Genomic DNA, 23,483 nt, shown 5'->3' on the forward strand with positions numbered 1-23,483 from the left:
TGTAGTCCCAGCTACTCCGGAGGCTGAGGCAGGAGAATCGCTTGATCCCTGGAGATGGACATTGCCGTGAGCCGAGGTCACACCACTGCGCTCCAGCCTGGGTGGCAGAGTGAGACTCCTCCAAAAAGAATAAAAAAGTCATGACCCTTGAGAACGCATATTTTTAATATTCTGTGTGATGAATGGGAAGTGTACATAAAGCATTTCTGCTGCATATCAAAGAACTATGATTGTCTCAACGAAATAGCCCTGTGGGATTTTCCTACTTGTATTTTCCTGGAATGGACTAGATTTTAACTTGAAGAAAATGACTGACAAACAGTGGTTATTCAGATTTGGGTATTTGGCACATGTTTTCACAAAAAATAAAGTGACTGGCGGCTCACACCTGTAATCCCAGCACTTTGGGAGGCAAAGGCGGGCAGATCACCTGAGGTCAAGGGTTCGAGACCGGCCTGGCCAACATGGTGAAACCCTGTCTTTATTAAAAATACAAAAATAAGCCACGTGTCGTGGCGCACGCCTGTAACCCCTGATACTTGGGAGGCTGGGGTGTCAGAATCACTTGAAGCCCAGAGGCAGAGGTTGCAGTGAGCCAAGATAGTGCCACTGTACTCCAGCCTGGGTGACAGAGTGAGACTACATCTCAGAAAAAAAAAAAAAAAAAAAAGAACAAAGTGAGCCTATTAGTTCCAGGAAAACAAATGGCATTTGTTGCCACTGATAAAATTTGAGCTTTCAAGCAAAAATTGATAATTTAGTAAACTTCTGTCTACGACTATGAATTCTATCTTTATATTTACTAGCTTTTTGTTCTTCATGTTTTTCATGTATCTCAGTCCTGCCTGGGATCATTTAGAGTCTTCTTTAGTTCATTTTTTCTCCCCCCATAAAAATGTATTTCTATCGCATTTCTGAAGAATGTTTTAGCAGGGTTAATATTATAGGTTTGGCAGTTATTTTCTTTGAGCACACTGACGATATTTTACTGTCTCCTGGTTTCCATTGTTATGTTAAGAAGTCAGCTATGAGTCTTAACTGTTGATACTTTAGGAGTTACCTGTGTGGTTTTTTTTTTTTCCCCTAAAGTTTTTCTTCTTGTCTTTCATTTTCTGCAGTTTCACAATGATGTATCCAGTTGTGGTTTTCTTTTCTGTTTATTCTGCTTGGGATTCAGTGGACTTAACTGATACCTTGAATCTTGAATTAAATGTCTTCATCAGTTCTGAAAAATATATTATCTTTTAAACATTTGCCAATTTCTCTTCTTTCCTTTCAAGACTGATTTAATGCATGTTACATCTATTTACTGAATCCTCCACCTATTTTTTAATCTTTTCTTTATCCTTTCCAGTTTTTAATTATTTAGTTTTATTCAGTTGTAGTCAAACATAAGTCCACGGAATTTTCATTTTTTATTTTTCAGTTCTAGAATTCTTTCCAGTTGTTCCATCACCACTCATTGGAAAGACTATACTTTATCCATTAAATTTCCTTTGCTCATTTGTCAAAATTCAGTTGACTGTATTTTCATGGGTCTGCTTTGGGACTGTGTTCCATTAATTTATGTATGTTTGTTGTTTCACCAATACCATCTTGTCTTGCTTATTGTAGCTTTATTGTGAGTCTTGAAAATAGGGCATGTGAGTCTTCCAGCTTTGTTTTGCTTTCGTGTTTTTTTTTTTTTTTTTTTTTTATGGGGTCTCCTTATGTTGCCCAGGCTGATTTTCAACTGGGCTCAAGGGATCCTCCCGCCTTGGCCTCCCAAAGTGTTGGGATTATAGGCATGAGCCACCATGCCCAGCTTGTTTTGCTTTAGTCTTATGTTTGGTATTCTGGGTCTTTGACATTATTATGTAGACTTCAGAATCAGTTTGTCAGCAGTTACCAAATAGCTTGCTAGAACTTTGATTTGGATTGTGTTGAATCTATCTGTAGATTAGTTTAGGAAGAATTATTCTTTAAACTGCTAGAATGATGCAGAACTAGGATTCAGGTTTATCTTAAGACTTACTTTTACTTTCCTAGGAGAGAAACCTTAAAGGGCCAAGCTCAAGGAAGGGATGTTGTCCAGGCACAGTGTCTCACACCTGTAATCCCAGCCTTTTTGGAGGCCAAGGCGGGCGGATCACTTGAGGTCAGGAGTTCGAGACCAGCCTGGCCAACATGGTGGAGCCCCATCTCTACTAAAAATACAAAATTAGCGGGGTGTGGTGGTGTGTTCCTGTAACCCCAGCTACCCGGGAGGCTGAGGTGGGAGGATCGTGCCACTGCACTCCAGCCTGGGCGACAGAGCAACACTCTGTCTCCAAAAAAAAAAAAAAGGTAGGGATGTCTTGGTAGGCCCTAGGCTTTGACTTTTGACTTCCTTTTCTTGTGGGGCCACTAAAAGGTTGCCTTTGTTTTGCAGCTTTTTTCTTTTGAACTGGCAATTGCCCTCAGGACTAAACCTTGAGTACTGGAATCTTGCACTTCTAGTTATTTTCAGCAATATTGTAATTACCTATACTACCTTTACTGGAAATCGAAGTTTCATCAGAGATCTGCCTTCCTCCTAGAATTGTTGGTTGGTATATTTAGTCTTTGAAATTTCTGTATATGTTATTGGAGGAGCAGAAGGAACTCTCCCAAGTTTGCAGATGTCCTTTGAGACTTTCTGGATCATAATAGATGATGCTGCCTGAGATAAAGTTAGGGTAAATTTTCCAAAGCTCTGCCTGTGGGGAAGAAGTGTTTCAAGTCTATCCCAGTGTTTACTGTCTCTTTTCTTAATGATAGGATTCCTAATTTTCATCTGAACGTGTCACTACACAAAATAAAAAACAGATTTCTCAGCTTTTTTTGAAGCTAGGAGCAGTCACGTGGGTAATTTCTATTAAATCGCTCAGACTTCCTCCAGTGTCAGACTTGTACACTGAGTTGTCTGTTGGCCATCTCCATCTGGATTTGATTATGATCCTTTAGACTCAACATATCCAACGGAGAATTAATTTCTAGATCTCTCTGCTCCTTTTTCTTCATCATCTCTATCAAATTAGTCACTACTGTTAGAACCCTTGATGACTACTCCTCCTGTCTCCACCATCTTCAGACTCATGTATTTGTATATATTTAAGCATATTTCAAATCTGGGTAATTTTTGTTCTTTCTAAATGGCCTCCTTCTCCCAGTTCATACCAGCATTGACCCTGGTTCTTGGACTTGCCATCTCTTGCTTGGAGTGCTGTAGTAGCCCCACAACTGCTTCTTTGTTTATAGTTTGTAACTGATTTTCCCTTTTATAGCCACACAATCATGTCTCTGAAAGAAGCTTGCAACCATGTTATTCCTTTGCTTACAGAATTAATTTTGATGTCTTTAGCCTCTGGCTCTTTGTAACCTGGTTCCATTTTACCTTTCCAGGGTCATTTGTCATTCCTGGTCTTACATTTGATGCTTGATAATGCCAGATTTCTTTGATTTCTCTTCTCATGTATTTGTGGTTCCTCACTACTGTGCCCTTGCTCAAGACTAACTAGGATTAATCTTTTCCTTTAAAATTGATTGACTGGAGATATTTATGGCTTCAGTCAAATTTACATTTTTCTTTTCTGTTTTTTAATGATAGGGTCTCTCTTTGTTGCCCAGGTTGGAGTGCAGTTGTGTGATCATAGCTCACTGTAACCTCAAACTCGTGGGCTTAAGTGATGCTCCTGCCTCGGCTTCCTGAGTAGCTAGGACTATAGGCAAAGCTTGCCAGCATGCCTGGCTTATTGTATTTTTATTTATTTATTTTTTGAGATGGAGTTTTCGCTCTTGTTGCCCAGGCTGGAGTGCAATGGCGCAATCTCGGCTCAATGCAACCTCCGCCTCCTGGGTTCAAGTGATTCTCCTGCCTCAGCCTCCCAAGTAGCTGGGATTACAGGCATGTGCCACCACACCCGGCTAATTTTTTTTTTGTATTTAGTAGAGACAGGGTTTCACCATGTTGGTCAGGGTGGTCTTGAACTCCTCACCTCAGGTGATCCACCTGCTTTGGCTTCCCAAAGTGCTGGGATTACAGGTGTGAGCTCCCGTGCCCGGCCTTAATTTTACTTTTATTTTTTGTAAAGATGGGATCTTGCTGGGTTTTCCAGGCTAGTCTCCAACTCCTGGCCTCAAGCAGTCTTCCCAGTTCATCCTCCCAAAACACTGGGATTACAGGCATGGGCCACCACGTCCAGCCAGCTTTATGTTTTTCTAAACATGAAAGAAATAAGCTCTGCTGTTGAATATACCACAGTCTGAAATGAGTATGTTCTAAGTTGCAAATTTTGTTTTTATTAAAATATTTTATTTCAGGTTTTTTGAAATTGTGTTTTGTTTGGCTAGAGTGAATAAACTGATATTAATATGTGAATTATAAAATTGTTTCAAATCAGTGCTTACCTGGATATGTCTCCTTATTTCACATATGAGAAAGTTATGGCCAGGAAAGACTAGTGATTCTTTTAAGTCAGATGATTAGTTAAAAGCAGAGCCAAGATCTGCTGTGATTTCCATCCAAATGTAATTATCTGCCTTAAATCAGGTGTGTCAGGGTTTTTAAGTTTTATCTTTCAAGTTCACAGGCAATATTATAAGAGCATTTACATTTTGTGTGAATAGCACCTTGAGTAATGAATTGAGCTGTATACACTCTGTACCTTCTTAACAACTCTGATTCCATAATGAAATGGTTTATTTGTAGAACTGTGGCCTAAGTCTTGCCTATGCACCTATCTTCTTGGCCATCTATTAATTCTAGAAGGGAATTTTTTAAAACTCCACTGATAGATTATTTTAAGTATTCTAATGAAGCAGGCATGGTAGACGTAACGCTTTATAGATGTGTGTGTGTGTCTTTGTTTCTAGCATCAAGCATTGCACAGTTCTCTCCAATAACATAGATCATCTCTTACTGAATTTAACACTGTCTGATATCATGGTCTCCCTGGCAAATGCGTCAACTTTGCAGAAGGATTGCAGTTGGATAGAAATGATAAGGAAATTTGTAACAGAGACCCTTGAAGATGGCTCTAGGCTAAATAGTAAGCAACTGAACAGATTGCTGGGAGTATCCTGGAGGTTAATGCAAATACAACCAAACAGAGGTAGGTGATGCTACTTTGCCCTTATTTAAGAGTAGAGCTCTTACATGTGCTATCTTAAGGTCTAGCTTTGAAATGATGGCTTGTAAACATTCCATGTAGTCAGGCTAATTATATTCAAGCCCTAGAAGGTAGCTACTGTCTACTTGAACACTGAAATTGTTTATGGCTCAGAGTATCTGTAAGTGGGTAGGTCCACTCTGAAGCAAATTGATAAAGACTCTACCCTCTTCTGATCTAGTTTGACTGGAATTTGAGAACTTTTCCCCTTGATTAATATGGCATGAATCTTCCCTGTCTCTTTACCTTTCTTCTAGCTTGATGTTAAGTTATATTAAGTCAGTTTTAGAGTGGCTTACTTATTCTTTGATTTAAAAACAAAGTTTTCCTATGTAGTTCCCATCTAAATCGCCTTTCTAATATTCCGGTTTTTGTCATTCCTAGGTTTGTTGTTAAGAAAATTTATACTGTAACTACTGATTGGTTTGACTTTTTTATTAGGCCATTGCTATAGGACTTCAATGGTAGTTGTCAGTTTGTGGCTAAAATTGGCTTTGCCATAGGAACAAAGTAAAGTATTTCGGTGCATTCAGAGGAATTTGGGGGCTGTTAAACATTTTTTGATTCATATGCAAGTTGTTTTCTTTCTGTTTGTAGAGGACACAGAGACTCTTATTAAGGCAGTTTATACATTATATCAGCAGAGAGGCCTTATCCTTCCAGTTCGGACTTTGTTATTGAAGTTTTTCAGTAAAATCTATCAGACAGAAGAACTGAGATCTTGTAGATTCAGGTAAAATCTTGTTATTTTTCCTTTCTTTTTCTCTTGCTAAGTTTTTCTGTAGTCTGTTTAAATATTTAAATAATTTTAGAGAGATTAAATGTTTGGAGAAGTTCATTCTTTTTAATCCTACTTGTTTGCATTTAGGAAATGATATAATATTTTAAAAGAAGCATACATAAAGTGCCAGTAAACTTTATACCCATATCTGAACAGATAAAAGACTGCTTAGGCATGCATTTCCACCTGTCCACTTATAGCTAAGGGACAGTTGGAACCATCTTAGCCCTTTCTCTTCTCTTCCCATAAAAATTACGGAGGTTGAATCTCTAGCCATTAGTGACATATTGAGGCATATGGGATAAGAGTGAGGGCAATAGAAGATGAGAAAGTTTCTGGCTTAGTTTGGTGCTATTAGAGAGAGACAACAAAAGAGTGGACTAAGGAATTTTTCAGTAAGATGAGTTTGAGGTTTATTTGGCATAGTCAGAAATGTTTGAGAGGAAGATACAGATTTGGGAGACCTCAACATATATAGGTAGTTGTTGTAACGTATTCGTGTATTTACGTTAAGCCAAGTACTTTACATAATCTCAGTAATCTTTATACTGCTACTGTGAGGTGAATACTGTTAGCTTCCATTTTACAGAAGGAAGCAGAAAATAAATAAATTGGTGAGTATTATACAGCTAATGTGTAGCAGAGCTGAGACTTAAGTTCAGGTCTGTCTTGACAGTGAAGTCCATGATAGAATCACCAACCTTTCAGGGACCTAGTAAAAATGTTCACTGTTATTCAAGACATTTGCACTCCAGCAAGTATTCTAAAGAAATAAAAATAGCACAAGTTTGAAGCCATTTTGTATGGGAGCAACTTACGGTGAATGTGTACATTTGTTAATATAGTATAACACCACCAATTAGGATAAATAGTTAAGTGTCTTTACCCTTCAAAATAAGAATACAATTCAGATACTGCCCCAGTTAACATTAATTTAGTGGGTAAAGCCTTGGAAAATGATGCTGGCATCTTGTGGGTTCTCAAATGTTTAAATGAATAAATTTGGTATTATTGGTACATAGTCACTTTGTGATATATTTAAATTTTTTTTTTTTGGTTTAAATTTATTTCCCTTGTCTTTGAGAATTACAAAGATGTCTTTGGCCTTTCTAAGATATCGTAGTAAAGTGCTATCCCGTTGGCTGGCTGGTTTACCATTGCAACTTGCTCATCTTGGCTCCCGAAATCCTGAGCTCTCTACACAGCTCATTGATATCATTCATACTGCTGCAGCACGAGCAAATAAAGAATTACTAAAAAGTTTACAAGCTACTGCCCTCCGAATTTATGGTAAGAGTTCATTTGTTTAATGGCGTAGGTAGTCATTGGTCCACCCTGATACACAAAAGAAGTTTTTAAGGGGAGCTCTGTAGTTTTGCCTTTCCCTTAGTCTAAATTAGTAATACCATGGTTAAACTGCCAAAACAAAACGACAGCAAATTCATTTTCAGTATTTATTAGGATATAGAAGATTAATGATTTTTTTTTTTTTTTTTTTTTTTTTTTTTTGAGACGGAGTCTCGCTCTGTCGCTCGGGCTGGAGTGCAGTGGCCGGATCTCAGCTCACTGCAAGCTCCGCCTCCCGGGTTTACGCCATTCTCCTGCCTCAGCCTCCCGAGTAGCTGGGACTACAGGCGCCCGCGACCTCGCCCGGCTAGTTTTTTGTATTTTTTAGTAGAGACGGGGTTTCACAGTGTTAGCCAGGATGGTCTCGATCTCCTGACCTCGTGATCCGCCCATCTCGGCCTCCCAAAGTGCTGGGATTACAGGCTTGAGCCACCGCGCCCGGCCTAATGATTGTTGATGCTTATTGCATTCTTAAATTGTCTTTCAAACCACTTGCTATTCATTAATTCAAAACTAATCTGATACTTAAAAATTCCTTTGCTCTGATGGCAAGACATATCTTTATTATTAATTATAATGAATATCTTGTATGACTTTCATATATTCTTTATTCATCTGGAACTGACTTAACTAATATTTTAAGCAGAATTATTAAAACATAACTGGGATGTATGTATACATATTATTGAAATATTCACATACTATAAAATTCACCATTTTACAGTATACAGTTTAATGAATTATAAAAACTATATTTCTAAGGTTGTGCAACTAACTATCACCACTGTCTAATTCTAAAACATTTTTATCACCCCAGAAAGAAACTTGTACTGATTGGAAGTTCATCCTTACTCCTTCCTTCTCCCAGCCCCTGGAAATCACTCATCTACTTTCTGTCTATATGGATTTGCCTATCATGGATATTTCATATAAATGGAATTACATAACATGGGGCCTTTTGTGTCTGGCTTGTTTCACTTACCATAATATTTTCAATACTTTATTCCTTTTTATTGTTGAGTAGTATTTCATTGTATGGATATGTCACTGGTATTTATCCATTTGTCTAGTAATGAACATTTGAGTGGTTTCCACCTTTTGTGGGTTATAGTTTTAAATATGTATTTTTCAGTATTGGTCATATATATGTAGGTGTATAAATATACACAGCAAACCAAGTCTTTTGCTTTAAGTCAGGTTGATGTTGTAATTGTCACTGTTTAGCAAAATTGCTTGTTTACTTTGTGCCCAATCTCTTTTCCTCTTTACCCCCATGAAAGTTTTTATTTCTAACAAGACACTTGGATATTAAATCTTTAAATAAATTATGTTTGGTATTTTATTTTATGCAGTAGCTTAACAAGCTGTACATAAGTGTTTGATGATATTAATATAATTATGCTTTTATGTAATTGATACTCGGCATAAAATTCAGCATAAAATGTTAGCCTATAATTCACTGGAAGTAATTGATCTGCTTTATTAATCTCTGGTTTGCTTGTCTTTCATAGTTGATGTTAATATATCTGTCCACCTCACTAGATCCACAAGAAGGTGCTGTGGTGGTTCTCCCTGCAGACTCTCAGCAGCGTTTGGTTCAGCTTGTATATTTCCTACCCAGTTTGCCTGCTGATCTGCTTTCTCGGTTAAGTCGTTGCTGTATTATGGGAAGACTCAGTTCAAGTTTGGCTGCCATGCTTATTGGGATACTGCACATGAGGTAGCATGCTCAAGTGAGCTGTATTTTAAGTGTATTATCTTTTCCCCCTTTTACTGGTAATTTGTGAATTATTGAAGGCTTTTGAAGTCGCATATACTACCTTCATTTACTCTTAATGCAACAGTTAAAACTGTTGATATCACTAGGTAGAGTAAGTTCACAAGAGTAAGACTGTTTCAAATTACTTGGTTAATGATTTTTATAGATAGGTTGGAATAAGACTTGAAATAGAATTAACAAAAGTGTGTAGTAAGGGATTTATTGGTAGGTGAGGGTGTCGTACTTCAAACCTTTGTTGTTATGGAATTGCAATATAGATCTTTTCTTCAGAGAGCTCAGAATTTAATGTAGCTAGTGAATTAAATAAACTCGTGGACTGAGACCAGGAATCACTTGTAATCTCTCACTTTTGCCGGGCGCGGTGGCTCAAGCCTGTAATCCCAGCACTTTGGGAGGCCTAGACGGGCGGATCACGAGGTCAGGAGATCGAGACCATCCTGGCTAACACAGTGAAATCCCGTCTCTACTAAAAAAATACAAAAAACTAGCCGGGCTAGGTGGCGGGCGCCTGTAGTCCCAGCTACACGGGAGGCTGAGGCAGGAGAATGGTGTAAACCTGGGAGGCGGAGCTTGCAGTGAGCTGAGATCCGGCCACTGCACTCCAGCCCGGGCGACAGAGCAAGACTCCATCTCAAAAAAAACAAAAAACAAACAAACAAAAAAAAAAACTCTCACTTTTTTTTTCCTGGTGGTATAATAAACATAACATAACATTTACCATTTTAACCTTTCTTAAAAACTTTTGCCAGGCACGGTGGCTCACGCCTGTAATCCCAGCACTTTGGGAGGCCAAGGTGGGCAGATCACGAGGTCAGGAGTTTGAGACCAGCCTGGCCAGCATGGTGAAACGCCATCTCTACTAAAAATACAAAACTTAGCTGGGCATGGTGCCGCGTGCCTCTAGTCTCAGCTACTCAGGAGGCTGAGGCAGAAGAATTGCTTGAACCCAGGAGGCGGAGGTTGCAGTGAGCCGAGATGGTGCCATTGCACTCCAGCCTGGGTGACAGAGCGAGACTCCGTCTCAGAAAAAAAAAGTTTTAATATTTCAAGAGACAAGTTCTCACTCTTACCCAGATTGGACTGCAAGTGGCATGATCATAGCTCACTGCAGCTTTGAACTCTTGGGGTCAAGAGATCCTCCCGCCTTGGCCTCCAAAGTAGCTAGCACTACATGCCATTTTCCATAGCCATTTTACTCTGAAACTCTGAAAGGTTTTATATTGCTTGTGTTGGAAGTATCCTCATGTGTATATCTTCAGTCATAGTATTTTAGTATTCAGCAGTATTACTGGTTGTGGGAAGGGTCTGATGGGAAGGGTCTGATGTGGTTTTAGGCAGAAATAGAAATCTCGGCTGTAATTGAAAAGTTTTCTTGTATAGATCACCTATCTCAGGTAGATAAGAGTAGCTTACTCTTAATAGACTTTCTTCATACCAGTATAGGACAGATATTTAACTCTGGTCATTGGAAGTGTGCTTCAAAACTGACAGTAAATTTGCCTTTTACCAAAACAGAGAACAAAACATACAAATAAAATATTGTTTGTATTTTAAAATTCTAGGTTTATTTCTTCCTTCTATATGCCCATTAAAGGGGCCTGGACATATTTTTTAAGAATTTTAAATATTGGCCGGGCGCAGTGGCTCAAGCCTGTAATGCCAGCACTTTGGGAGGCCAAGACAGGCGGATCACGAGGTCAGGAGATCGAGACCATCCTGGCTAACACTGTGAAACCCCGTCTCTACTAAAAAATACAAAAAACTAGCCGGGCAAGGTGGTGGGCGCGTGTAGTCCCAGCTACTCCGGAGGCTGAGGCAGGAGAATGGCGTAAACCCGGGAGGTGGAGCTTGCAGTGAGCTGAGATCCGGCCACTGCACTCCAGCCTGGGCAACAAAGCCAGACTCTGTCTCAAAAAAAAAAAAAAGAATTTTAAATATTTATTACTTTTCCATGTTTTTTCTTTTTGGATATTAAAAAAACTGCACTTCGTTTTGTGTAAGCAAAGTGCTAGGCCTTTTAAAAGTTAAATTTTTAAAATTTTTTTCTGTAACTTAAGTGCTTGTTTTTTATTTGACTTCCAGTAGAGGGCACTCTGTTCCTTAGATATAACTTAGATTCAGTTCAGTTAAATCACCCCTTGAATGTTTCTTGAAATTGATTCTCCTTGGAAGATGCATTTAATGTCTTCCTCAACATCTGTTCACTTATGTTTAGTAAGTTTTGTCAAACATGTTTTTTAAAATCTTGGGTTTTTTTTTTGCTTTTATCTTTTTGTGGCGATCAGTGGCGAGAATTGGGAAAATATATTAATTTTACAAATACTGATAATACAGACTCATATTTAAACGATTATCATTGTGGTTAAAGTCTGCCAAATTAAGTTTTGCTTTTTAGTATTTGTACAGAGTCCATTAGTAGACTTCTCTCTATATAGGTGTATTATTCCCATCTAAAGTAGTCCCTTTTTAAAAAGAAGACAAAATTAGGACTTTTTAGCCTTGTTGAGCCCATGGCACTATCATTTTATCACTTTTCATAGGGTCATAATAAGACTAGCTGGGCGCAGTGGCTCACGCCTGTAAATCCCAGAACTTTGGGAGACTGAGGCAGGCGATCACTTGAGGTCAGGAGTTTGAGACCAGCCTGGTCAACGTGGTGAAACCCTATCTCTATTAAAAATACAAAAATTAGCTGGGCATGGCAGCTTGTGCATGTAACCCTAGCTACTAAGGAGGCTGAGGCAAGAGATTTGCTTGAATCCAGGAGGCAGAGGTCGTAGTGAGCTGAGATAGTGCCATTGCACTTCACCCTGGGTGACAGAGGGAGACTCCATCTTAAAAAAAGGACTGAAGGTTAGTTCATTCAGACATATATATGTTGGGTTACTTCATATCTTTAGTTTTTTATTCAAAGTAACTCCTCTTCTTGACCATGACTATAAAAGTCAACTTTTAAATTATTTGCCACTAATACTCTTAAAATATTGCTTCTCAGTCCCATGCATCCTGTGCACTGTTGCCAGATTGATTTTTCTGCATTACTCCTTTACTCAATTCTGATTTTTATCTTGTCACATTAATTGGTCTGTGAGATCAAGTTTAGCTCAATTTTTGTAGTTCTGATACCTTGCCGTCTGTATTAAAGCATTTGTCTAATGGCAGGACATGTACCACCTAAGCAGGGATTCCATGTGTTAAAAACCCATCAGCTAGAAATCTTTCATGTTTATTTTCTCTCAGCTTTTAAAAAATGTGTTTGGAATTGCTGTCTCTACCTTTTTACCAGCCAGTTACAGTTTTTTTATAATCTGATGTTTTCCTCATACCATTCTACTTGTGGTGTTTCATCATAATATCCAGTGGCCTTTTCTCAGTTCTTACCCCACTACCCCAATTCATTTATAGCCAGATTGGGGGAACAGAAAGCATAAATATGGAAAGATGCTCCGTGGTGTTAGATAAAATCTCTGAGGAAGGAGAAATTGGCTTGTACCAGGAAGTTTGGCTCGGGTTTCAAATAGGGTGAACATATGACCTGGTCTGCCAGGAACAGTTCCATTTTACTCCTTTTGACCCAGCATAATCAGCACCAGCACCCTCTTTTGCTCACAGAAGTCTTCAGGCTTGGAAAGTATATATGGTTTTCATAGTTAAAGACAGTGTGCTATATTGCTTGTCATTTATCACTTTTCACAGGGTCAGAATTTTAAATAGGCTGTTAAATAAATTTGCTGCCCCTTTTGGCCACTGGATGGCACCGTGGCTTCCTGTTTTCATTGAGTTCAAGAAGATAATAGTTTGTTTTCCAACCACTATTTTGTACTTCTTTCTGTTGAGCATCTGTACTTTTTATAACCCCCTTAGTTTGTGCTCTTGCCCCATAGACCTTTGCTTATTACCTGGGAATGACACCCAAGAAGAGTGTTTTCATTATTTTATGCCCGTCCCCTCCGTAAGAATATTAATAAGGCCGGGTGCAGTGGTTCACGCCTGTAATCCCAGAACTTTGGGAGACCAAGGCGTCTGGATCACCTGAAGTCAAGAGTTTGAGACCAGCCTGGTTAACATGGCGAAACCCCATCTCTACTAAAAATACAAAAATTAGTCAAGCATGTTGGCGCACGCCTATAATCCCAGCTACTCAGGAGGCTGAGGCAGGAGAATCGTTTGAACCCAGGAGGTGGAGGTTGCAGTGAGTTGAGATCATGCCATTGCACTCCAGCCTGGGCAACAAGAGTGAAACTCCATCTCAAAAAATATATATATTAATAAATATAAGTGCAATTATTATAACAGTAAAAAAATTACTAAGTGCTTTTAGGTGAATTAGAAGTTCCTAATTTTGTTTGATATTTATTCAGATGTCTGTGATAAAAAATTTTTAGTATCAGCTTGTCTGATTAGTCTCAGCCTTTCTGCAACACTCATGGTTGACATCTGTTTTCTTCCTAGCTTTACCTTGAAGGGAATTTTTAAAGGAGACACTAGAAACTGATCTCATAGGAGGAACCAAATAGTCCTCATTTAATGAGAAGCTGCTTTACATTTAGCTATTCCTTTTGAGTCCTCTGCCAATACCTTAGCTGCACTATTGTGAAATAGACCTAGTTACAACTTTACTAAGAATAAGAACACACAGTTGCCTTACAGTGGCTTTAAAGATAAGTTTTCTTTGCCTAATTAAGATACTTTTGCTTAGTTATGTAGGAAGCTGAAGCTTGTTTAAACATAACTCGTTTGCCGAGGGTAAGACTATAAAAATCAAATAGTAAATACATAGCAGCTGAACCTACCACTGAAAAGCAAAACTTCATCTTGGCTCCTTAGAGTCTGATTTTCAAGTGGGATAGAAATTTTCTGTTACACTATATATGTTGATCAAGTATGCTTTTTAATGAAAGTTTATATTAATGTTTGAATTTCACACTTTTCTGCTATGGTACTTGAGCCCTTGGATATGAAATTAATACAAGGCATATATGGGTTTTAAGCTATGAAATCAAACTTGTTTTCAGTAAAGAAAAATGGTTATATACTGTGCTACCTTTGAAAAGTCTGTCAAGTTGGTCACTTCTGGTAACACTTCTCCCTTTGTTTTTCATAGATCATCATTTTCTGGGTGGAAGTATTTAGCTAAAGACTGGTTGATGAGTGATGTGGACTATTTCAGCTTCTTATTTTCCACACTTACAGGTAACCACATTCACTTGCCAGATTATAAAAGAAAAAACCTAATGTGAATCACAATTATCCTTCTAAGATTTGCCATTTTATCAGTTTGGTTCAGTTTTGAAGGTGATAAATATTCTGTCTTGGAGTGATTTTTGTGATTAGTAAGTGGAAATCGAAAGAATATTTCTAACCTACATTGTTAGGCTTCTGAGGCAGGAGGATGGATGATTTATCTTTAAATCTCTTACAGTATGAGTATCAAAACCCTGAGCATTATTTGAATGTCATGTTATTGTATTTTTAAGTTTGATGTACTGTTACTATTATTTTAAATGCATTATTTAAATATTTTCATTTTATACTTGAATAATGATGGGATTCTTTGAAATTTTCTGAAGACTTGAAATTAGGAGAGTTAATATAGTGTCAGAGTCCAAAAAGAACTCGACAGTTCCAATACTATGCTGAATCTAGCAAGATAAATATTTCAGAAGATAAACGTAAGCTCCTATATGTTTATTGTATACTTTTGAATGTGTACATTTGAGGTGGGGGAGGCTGTGTGTTTTAATAATAGTAGTTGTCAAAAAGATTTTAGTGGTTTTAGAAAGCTCATTGGGAGTCAGTACTATGACATGGCTATCAAACTAGATGCTGCCTCTTCAGGTTGTGCTTACAGAAGTATAGTGATTTGAACATCAAGGTAGATAGGGTTGGGCCACACCAGTGGTATTCTGATCATTCTGAGAACTACCTTTCAGGAGTGACTTTGGCAGGTTGTTTGTGTAGGTTAGGCCAAGTGTAATAGAGGTGGTAAGGGGAACTAGAAATTGTTGAATGAACTATACACGTATTGTCAAAGTAAAAACACTTAGGGCGATGGAGTAGTTTTAAAACATTTGAAGGGCTGTTATCTAAGAACCTAAAGTATTTGATATATATGTAGGAGTATATTATTGCTTTTACTTGCTCATTTGCTTTTCTAAACCTAGCATTAATTGGAAAGATTATGCCTTTCACTCTAAGTAAAAGTGTCAAAACCCTAGTAGAAGTGGTAAAACCGGTTTCTTGCTATATTATAGATTGGGTCTGATCACATCTTTTATGTAATTATATGAATTTAACTGTCTTCATTGCTAGCATTTTATTTTTTAAAATATTGCATGAAATGCAGAAGCTCAGAGAAAACAAGGTAGCTTAAAGAATGTTCACTTGAAGACATAACGTCATCTCTGTTTTTTAAAAAATTATGAAAAATGTCACTGCTTTTTTTTTTTTTTTAATTGGCTTTCTTTGTTACCTGAATTAGGGTTTTCGAAAGAGGAGTTGACTTGGCTTCAGAGCCTTCGAGGAGTTCCTCATGTCATCCAGACACAGCTTTCCCCTGTGCTTCTCTACCTTACAGATTTGGATCAATTTTTACACCATTGGGATGTAACAGAGGTAATAGTTCATTTAAAAAGAAACTGATAATTATTAAAATTCAGTTCATCAGCCAACAATAGTTACTATATATGAATTGCCTTGTGTGAGAGCTTTTCAAAGATACTTGTTTAAAGTGCTTATAATCTTGGATAGGAGAAGTAAGTTTGAAAAGGGAAACATTCTTTATAAATTATGCCCCTAGAACAGAACAAATCAGCAATTTGAATGATAGATCTGTCTTTTTAAAAGAGGAAAGCATTATGTAAGAGGAAGAATTGAGGTTTTGAAGGATAAGACTTAAGTAAGAGTTGGTATCCTTGAAAGTGACTTTTTAAATGAAGATTATTCACCAGTTCCTTTGGTTTTAAGAATTACTATGTAGCTTATTAAAATTAAATTTAAAACCCAAATTCTTTAAGTTTTGAAGTTTGGTTTACAAGTCTTATTTTTTATTTTATTTTATTTTATTTTTTTGAGACAAGAGTTTTGCTCTTATCACCCAGGTTGGAGTGCAGTGGTACAATCTCGGCTCACTGCAACCTCCACCTCCCAGGTTTAAGTGATTCTCCTGCCTCAGCCTCCCAGGTAGCTGGAATTATAGGCATGCGCCACCACACCTGGCTAATTTTTTGTATTTTTAGTAGAGCTGGGTTTCACCATGTTGGTCAGGCTGGTCTCGAACTCCTGACCTCAGGTGATCTACCCACCTCGGCCTCCCAAAATGCTGGGATTACAGGCATGAGCCACCACACCCGGCCTACAAGTCTTATTTTTTAAGTAAATTTAAACATTTAAAAGAGGACTTTGATTTAATTTTATTCCTTTTACAAACAAAATTTTTTTTACTTTCTTAAATAACCGTAATAGTATTTGTCAAATACTTCAGTTTTCTGACAAACCTTCACAAATAATTGAAGTAAATCTTAGAGATATCTAATAAATTGAACATATAAATATCAGAAATCTTACGTTTTAGTACTACTTAATGAAACTTCAGATTAAAACCACAAGTCTAAATTAATTACTGACTTTAAAAAGTATTTTTTGTTACTGTTTTGGGGTTTGGTTTGGTGTTTTTTGTTTTTGTTTTTTTGAGACGGAGTCTCGCTCTTGTCGCCCAGGCTAGAGTAGTGCAGTGGCGCTATCTCGGCTCACTGCACCCTCTGCCTCCCGGGTTCAAGTGCTTCTCCTGCCTTAGCCTACAGAGTAGCTGGGATTACAGGCACCCGCCACTACTCCCGGCTAATTTTTTGTGTTTTTAGTAGAGACAGTTTTGCCATTTTGGGCTGCCGAACTCCTGACCTCAGGAGATGCTCCCACTTTGGCCTCCCAAAGTGCTGAGATTACAGGCGTGAGCCACTGCTCCTGGCCTGGTGTTTTCTTTTTAAGAGATCTTGCTGTTTTGCCCAGGCTGGCCTTGAATTCCTGGGCTCAAGTGATCCTCCTGCCTCAGCCATCTGAGTAGCTGGGGCTGTGGGCATATGGCATCATGCCCAGCTGCTGACATATTTTAAATTGGAATTACAAGGCTGATCTTGCCCTAATAGGCAAGATTGTCTTAAATGTTACAAATACTTATACTAAATACACAAACAGTATCACAAACATTAATACTAAGGGTTTATTTAATTTCTAAGTTTTTACGTTTATTTTTATTCTTTTGTGTGTGAGTGTAAATTTAGGGGTACAAATGCAGTTTTGTTACATACATAAGACTGTACAGTGGTGAATCAGGTATCTGAGAGTATCCCCCAACAACGTACACTGTACCCAGTAAGTAATCTCCTGTCATTCATCCCACTCCCACCCATTCACCCTTTTGAGTCTCTATTGTCTGTCATTTCACACTCTATGTCCATGAGGAGACATTATTTTTAGCTCCCACTTACAAGCAAGAATATGCGCTATTTGTCTATGTCTGACTTGTTTCACTTAAGATAATGGCCTTCAGTTACATCCATGTTGCTGCAGAAGGCATGATTTTATTCTTTTCTATGGCTAAATAGTATTTCATTGTGTGTAAATATCACATTTTCTTTATCCATGCATATGTTGGAACATTTAGGTCAATTCCATATATTTGCTATTGTGAATTGTGAATAGTCCTGCAATAAACATAGGTATCTTTTTGATGTAATTATTTCTTTTCCTTTGGGTACATACACGGTAATAGGTGTGATGGATCGAGTGGTAGTTCTGTTTTCAGTTATTTGAGAAATCTTTCAACTGATTTCCACAGAGTTTGTACTAATTGACATTCTCACCAACAGTGTATAAGTGTTCCCTTTGTCTTCTTCATAGCCATTCTGACTAGTGTAAGATGATATCTCTTTGTGGTTTTAATTTGTATTTCTCTGATGATTAATGATGTTGAGCATTTTTTCATGTGTGCCTTTTTGGCCAATTTGTCATCTTGAAAAATACCCATTCATATCCTGTCTACTTTTTAATGTGGTTATTTGATTTTTTGCTATTGCTTGAGTTCCTTGCATTGTAAATTTTTGGTATTAGTCTCCTGTTGGATGCATGGTTTGCCTATATTTTCTCCCATTCTGCAGGTTTTCTGTTTGCTTAGGTAATTATTTTTCTGTGTAGAAATTTTTTAGTGTAATGAAGTTCTATTTGTCTATTTTTGTTTTTGTTGCTTGTGCTTTTGGGCTGTTAGTCATGAATTATTTGTCTAGATCAATGTCCAGAAGAGTTTTCTCTAGGTTCTTAGTATTTCTGTAGTTTCACATCTTACATTTAAGTGTTTAATCCATCTCGAGTTGATTTTTGTATATTGTAAGAGAGATCCAGTTTCATTTTTATGCATGACATTCCAGTTTTCCCAGCACCTATAGTAAAATTTGTCCTGTCTCCACAGTAGTTCTTGTTGACTTCGTCAAAGCTGAGTTGGTTATAAATATGTGCCATTATTTTTGGGTTCTCTATTCTGTTCCCTTGATCTATGCATCTGTTTTTTTACTAGTACCATGTTGTTGTGTTTACTACAGCCTTGTAGGTAATGTAAAGTATCACAGGGTATATGATACTTCCAGCTTTGCTCTTTTTGCTTAGTATTGCTTTGGCTATTCAGGCTCTTGTTTTGGTTCCATATTAATTTTAGGATGCTTTTTTCTAATTTTGTGAAAAATGACATTGGTATTTTGATAGCAGTTTCATTTAATCTAAAGATTAATTTGGATAGGGTTGTCATTTTAACGATGTCAATTTTCCTATCTGAACATTGAATGTTTTTTCATTTGTTTGTGTCATCTACATTTTCTTTCATCAGTGTTTTCTAGTTCTCTTTGTAGAGCTCTTTTACCTCCTTGGTTAAATATATTCCTAGGTTTGTTTGTTTGTTTTTGTAGCTGTTATAAGTGGGATTGCCTTCTTGATTTTGTTCTCAACTAGTTATTGGTATATAGAAATTACTGATTTTTGTATGTTGATCTTATATCTTGAATTCATTTCTAGATATAAGATCATACCATCTAGTTGGATATGGTGGCATGCACCTGTAATACCTCTACTTGGAAGGCTGGGGCAGTAGGATAGCTGGAGTCCAGGAGTTTGAGGATGCAGTGAACTATGACTGTGCCACTGCACTCCAGTTGGGGCAAGAGAGCGAGACCTCATGTCTTAAAAAATAATCGTATCAGCAAACAGGGATAATTCAACTTCCTCTTTCCAATTTGGATGTCTTTTTTTTCTCTTGCCTGATTGCTCTGGCTAGGATGTCATGTGCTATGTTGAATAGGATGATGAAAGTGGGCATCCTTGTCTTGTTCCATTTCTTACAAGAAATCTTTCCAACTTTTCCTCATTCAGTGTGATGTTGGCTGTGGGTTTGTCATATATGGATGGCCTTTATTACTTTTGAGGTATGTTTCTTCTATGCCTAGTTTGTTGAGAGGGTTTTTATCATGAAGGGATGCTGAATTTTATCAAATGCATTTTTTGTGTGTTTTGAAATGATCATATGGTTTTTGTCCTTAATTTGGTTCATGTGAAGTATCACATTTATTGATTTGTGTATATTGAACCATTCTTGCACCCCTGAGATAGAAACCCTGCATCATGGTATATTACCTTTGATGTGCTTTTAGATTTGATTTGCAAGTATCTTGTGGAGGAATTTTGTGTCTGTGTTCATAAGGGAGTAAGAGAATGAATAAAGCCTCCAGGACATTTGGGACTTATGTAAAGTGACTAAGCTTATGAATTATTGGTATTCCCAAGGGGAAGAATGATTTAAAGTTTAGAAAACCTAGCCAACCAGGTAATTGGTGAAAACTTTCCAAGCCTAGCAGGAGATTTAGACATCCAGATTCAGAAGGCCCAGCAGTCCTCAGGAGAATACATTGCAGAAAAGACTTCATCATGACATAATCAGACTGTCTAAAGTCAAAATGAAAGAGAGCATTCTAAAATCAGCAAGAGAATCATGTCTAGTCATTTATAAAGAAAATCCCATCAGACTAACAGCAGACTTTTTAGCAGAAACCTTACAGGCCAAAAGAGAATGGGATGGCATTATCAAAGTGCTGAAAGGAAAAAGCAAAACAACTCTGAAAGCCAAATAGCACTTTATTGGCTGAAAGTTGGGATTAGAGAGGTGGTAAAAGATACTCATACAAACAGAAACCAAAAGTGAGCAGGAGTAGCTATACTTTTACAGGTAAAACAGACTTCAAATCAAAAACAGGTTTAAAAAATACAAAGAAAATCATTATGTAATGATGAAGGGACCAATTCAGCAAGAGGATACAACAATTCTAAATATATATGCACCCAACACCAGAGCATCCAGATTCCGTAAGTATTACTAGACCTAACGGAAGAAATACATGGCAATACAATAATAGTGGGGTGCTGTAACACCCCACTCTCAGCATTAGATCATTGAGAAAGAAAATACAAAGAAACATTGGACTTAAGTTGAACTTTAGACCAAGTGGACCTTACAGACATTTATAAAACATTCTACTCAACAAACTGCAGAATATGCATTCTTATCATCATCACATGGAACTATCTATCTCCCAGATAGACCATATGGTAGGTCACAACAAGTCCCAACAAGTTTTAAAAAATCAAAATCATACCAGGTATCTTCTCAGACCACAGTGGAATAAAATAAGAAATCCGTACCAAGAGGAACTTTACAAATGATGCAAATACATCACTTTGCATTGATATATTGCAAAATTAAACAACATACTCCTGAACGATGACATGCTCCTGAGCAATTATTGAGTCACTGAAGAAATTAAAATAGAAATTCAGAACATTTTAGAAACAATTGAAAATGGAAACAAATCATACTAAAACCCGTGAGATACAGGAAAAGCAGTGCTGAGAGGGAAATTTGTATCATTAAATGTCTACATCAAAAAAGTAGAAAGATTACTAATCAACAACCTAAACACTGTACCTTAAGGAACTAGAAAACTAAGAACAAACCAAGCCCAAAATTAGCAGAAGACTTGAAATAACAAAGATTAGAGCAGAACTAAATGAAATAGAGATCAAAAAACAATACAAAGGGTCAACAAAATGCAAAGTTGGTTCTTCAAAGAGATAAGATTGATAGCCAGTAGCTAGACTAAGCAAGAATAGTGAAGATCCAAATAGACAAAAACAGAAATGAAAAGGAGACATAACAACTGATATCACAGAGACTATTACAACTATACACCTACACACTGAAAAATCTAGAGGAAATGGATAAATTCCTGGAAACATACAACTCCCCAAGGTTGAACCAGGATGAAACAGAAAATCTGAACAGACCAATAATGAGTAGTATGGTTAAATTGGTAATAAAAAAATCTCCAGGCCGGGCGCAGTGGCTCATGCCTGTAATCCCAGCACTTTGGGAGGCTGAGGCGGGAGGATCACGAGGTCAGGAGTTCAAGACCAGCCTCACCTATGGTGAAACCCTGTCTCTACTAAATATACAAAAGTTAGTCAGGTGTAGTGGCATGCATCTGTAGTCCCCGCTACCTGAGAGGCTGAGGCAGGAGAATCGCTTGAACCCAGGAGGTAGAGGTTGAAGTGAACCAAGATCGTGCCACTGCACTCCAGCCTGGGTGACAGAGCGAGACTCCATCTCAAAAAAAAGATCTCCAAAGAATGAAAAGCCCAGGACCAGATGGATTCACAGCTGAATTCTGCCAAATGTACAAAGAACTAATACCCATTCTCGTGAAATTGTTTCCAAAAATCAAGGAGGGAAGAGGGAATTCTCCTTAATTCATTCTGTGATACCAGTATCACATGATACCAAAACTATACAGGGACACAGCAGAGAAAAGAAGACTACATTACATACCTATTTGTCTCTCTTTTTTTTCGGAAACATCGTTTCACTCTGTCTGTCGCCCAAGCCAGAGTGCAGTGGTGCAGTCTCAGCTCACTGCCAACCTCCGCCTCCTGGGTTCAAGCCGTTCTCTTGCCTCAGCCTCTTGAGTAGCTGGGATTACAGGTATGCGCCCCCACACCTGGCTAATTTTTGTATTTTTAGTAGAGACGAGGTTTCACCATGTTGGCCAGGCTGGTCTTGAACTCCTGACCTCAAGTGATCTGCCTGCCTTGGCCTCCCAGAGTGCTGGGATTACAGGTGTGACCCACCGTGCTTGAGCCTATTCTTTATTTCTTAAATTTCTTTTCTTTTGAGACCAAGTTTCACTCTTGTTGCCCAGGGTGATGTGCAATGGCACAATCTCGGCTCACTGAAACTTCTGCCTCCCAGGTTCAAGCGATTCTCCTGCCTTAGCCTCCCGACTAGCTGGAATTACGGGCGCCTGCCACCATGTCCGGCTAATTTTTTATATTTAGTAGAGACGGGGTTTCACCATGTTGGCCAGGCTGGTCTTGAACTTCTGACCTCAGGTGATCCACCTGCTTTGGCCTCCCAAAGTGCTGGGATTACAGGCATGAGCCACTGTGCCTGGCTGCTATTTCTTAACATTCGAAGGTGCTTGTCCAGTGAGAATGCAAAATTATGCCATCCTAAGTAATATTGGTTTCATTTTTTCATGCAAAATCTGAAGTAATATTCTTTCCTGGCTGATTTTATTTTTTGTTAGCCAGTTTTGACAGTGTTCTCAACAGGGTAGCCTCTCAGTTCAAGTTACAACCTAATTCTTTTTTTGTTGTTGGTGGTGTATCAATTAATTTATTAACTTGATATATTCATTTTATTTTGAATTCTCTTGTTCTTCCTATCTCTAGGGACTATATCTTTTATAGTTATTTAACTTATTTCTCTCATGGCTTTGTTTGACTCTGGTCACAATGCTAGGGTCATGCCAATGACATCCTCATTTTATTACCCATAGTGCCTGGTACTGTGTTTACTTATAGGTCTTGAAATCTTACATTTATTTTAGGTTTTCAGCTTGCTTTTATCTATCAGGGTCTGTATGGTGACTTGTAAGTTCTCAGGGAAAGCTGAGCTTCTTATGGTTATGGTAGCACATGTAACTTTCTTGGTATGATACTTGGGGAGAGTTCAGGTGGTCTCCTATTAGTGAAAGAGAAGATTATATTAGAGTAGTTATGGCAGACTAGTTTTCTGCAAAGAACAGTGGAGAATGGAATTTAGAAAGCAACATGTGGAATTTAGGTGTGCTTATTGCTGTTGGGTGTTGCTTCTCCTGTATCCTGTTACTGGACATAAAGTAATCATTCAGCACCACAGAGTTTATTCTAGTTATATCCTGTTTCTTTTTTGTACCTGCTTTCTCTGATAGAAACCTGGCTCCAGTTATACTTAATATATTTACTTGATCAGCTTCTCTGTAATTAGTCTTCCTTT

At 37.8% G+C, this 23,483-nt stretch overlaps 1 protein-coding gene across 2 annotated transcripts in view; it reads left to right on the plus strand.

The window, feature by feature from the left end:
- Positions 1-23,483, plus strand: part of TEX10 (testis expressed 10) — a 52,248-nt gene that overhangs the window by 18,136 nt on the left and 10,629 nt on the right. For both annotated transcript variants that reach the window (XM_030919264.1, XM_030919265.1), the window contains exons 6-11: positions 4,873-5,111; positions 5,766-5,901; positions 7,064-7,239; positions 8,839-9,016; positions 14,181-14,269; positions 15,558-15,691. In XM_030919264.1, the coding sequence (XP_030775124.1) occupies positions 4,873-5,111; positions 5,766-5,901; positions 7,064-7,239; positions 8,839-9,016; positions 14,181-14,269; positions 15,558-15,691 (952 nt within the window). The remainder of the gene's footprint in view (positions 1-4,872; positions 5,112-5,765; positions 5,902-7,063; positions 7,240-8,838; positions 9,017-14,180; positions 14,270-15,557; positions 15,692-23,483) is intronic.

This window comes from Rhinopithecus roxellana, chromosome 16 (genome assembly GCF_007565055.1).
Source record: "Rhinopithecus roxellana isolate Shanxi Qingling chromosome 16, ASM756505v1, whole genome shotgun sequence".
Classification (NCBI taxonomy): Eukaryota; Metazoa; Chordata; class Mammalia; order Primates; family Cercopithecidae; genus Rhinopithecus; species Rhinopithecus roxellana.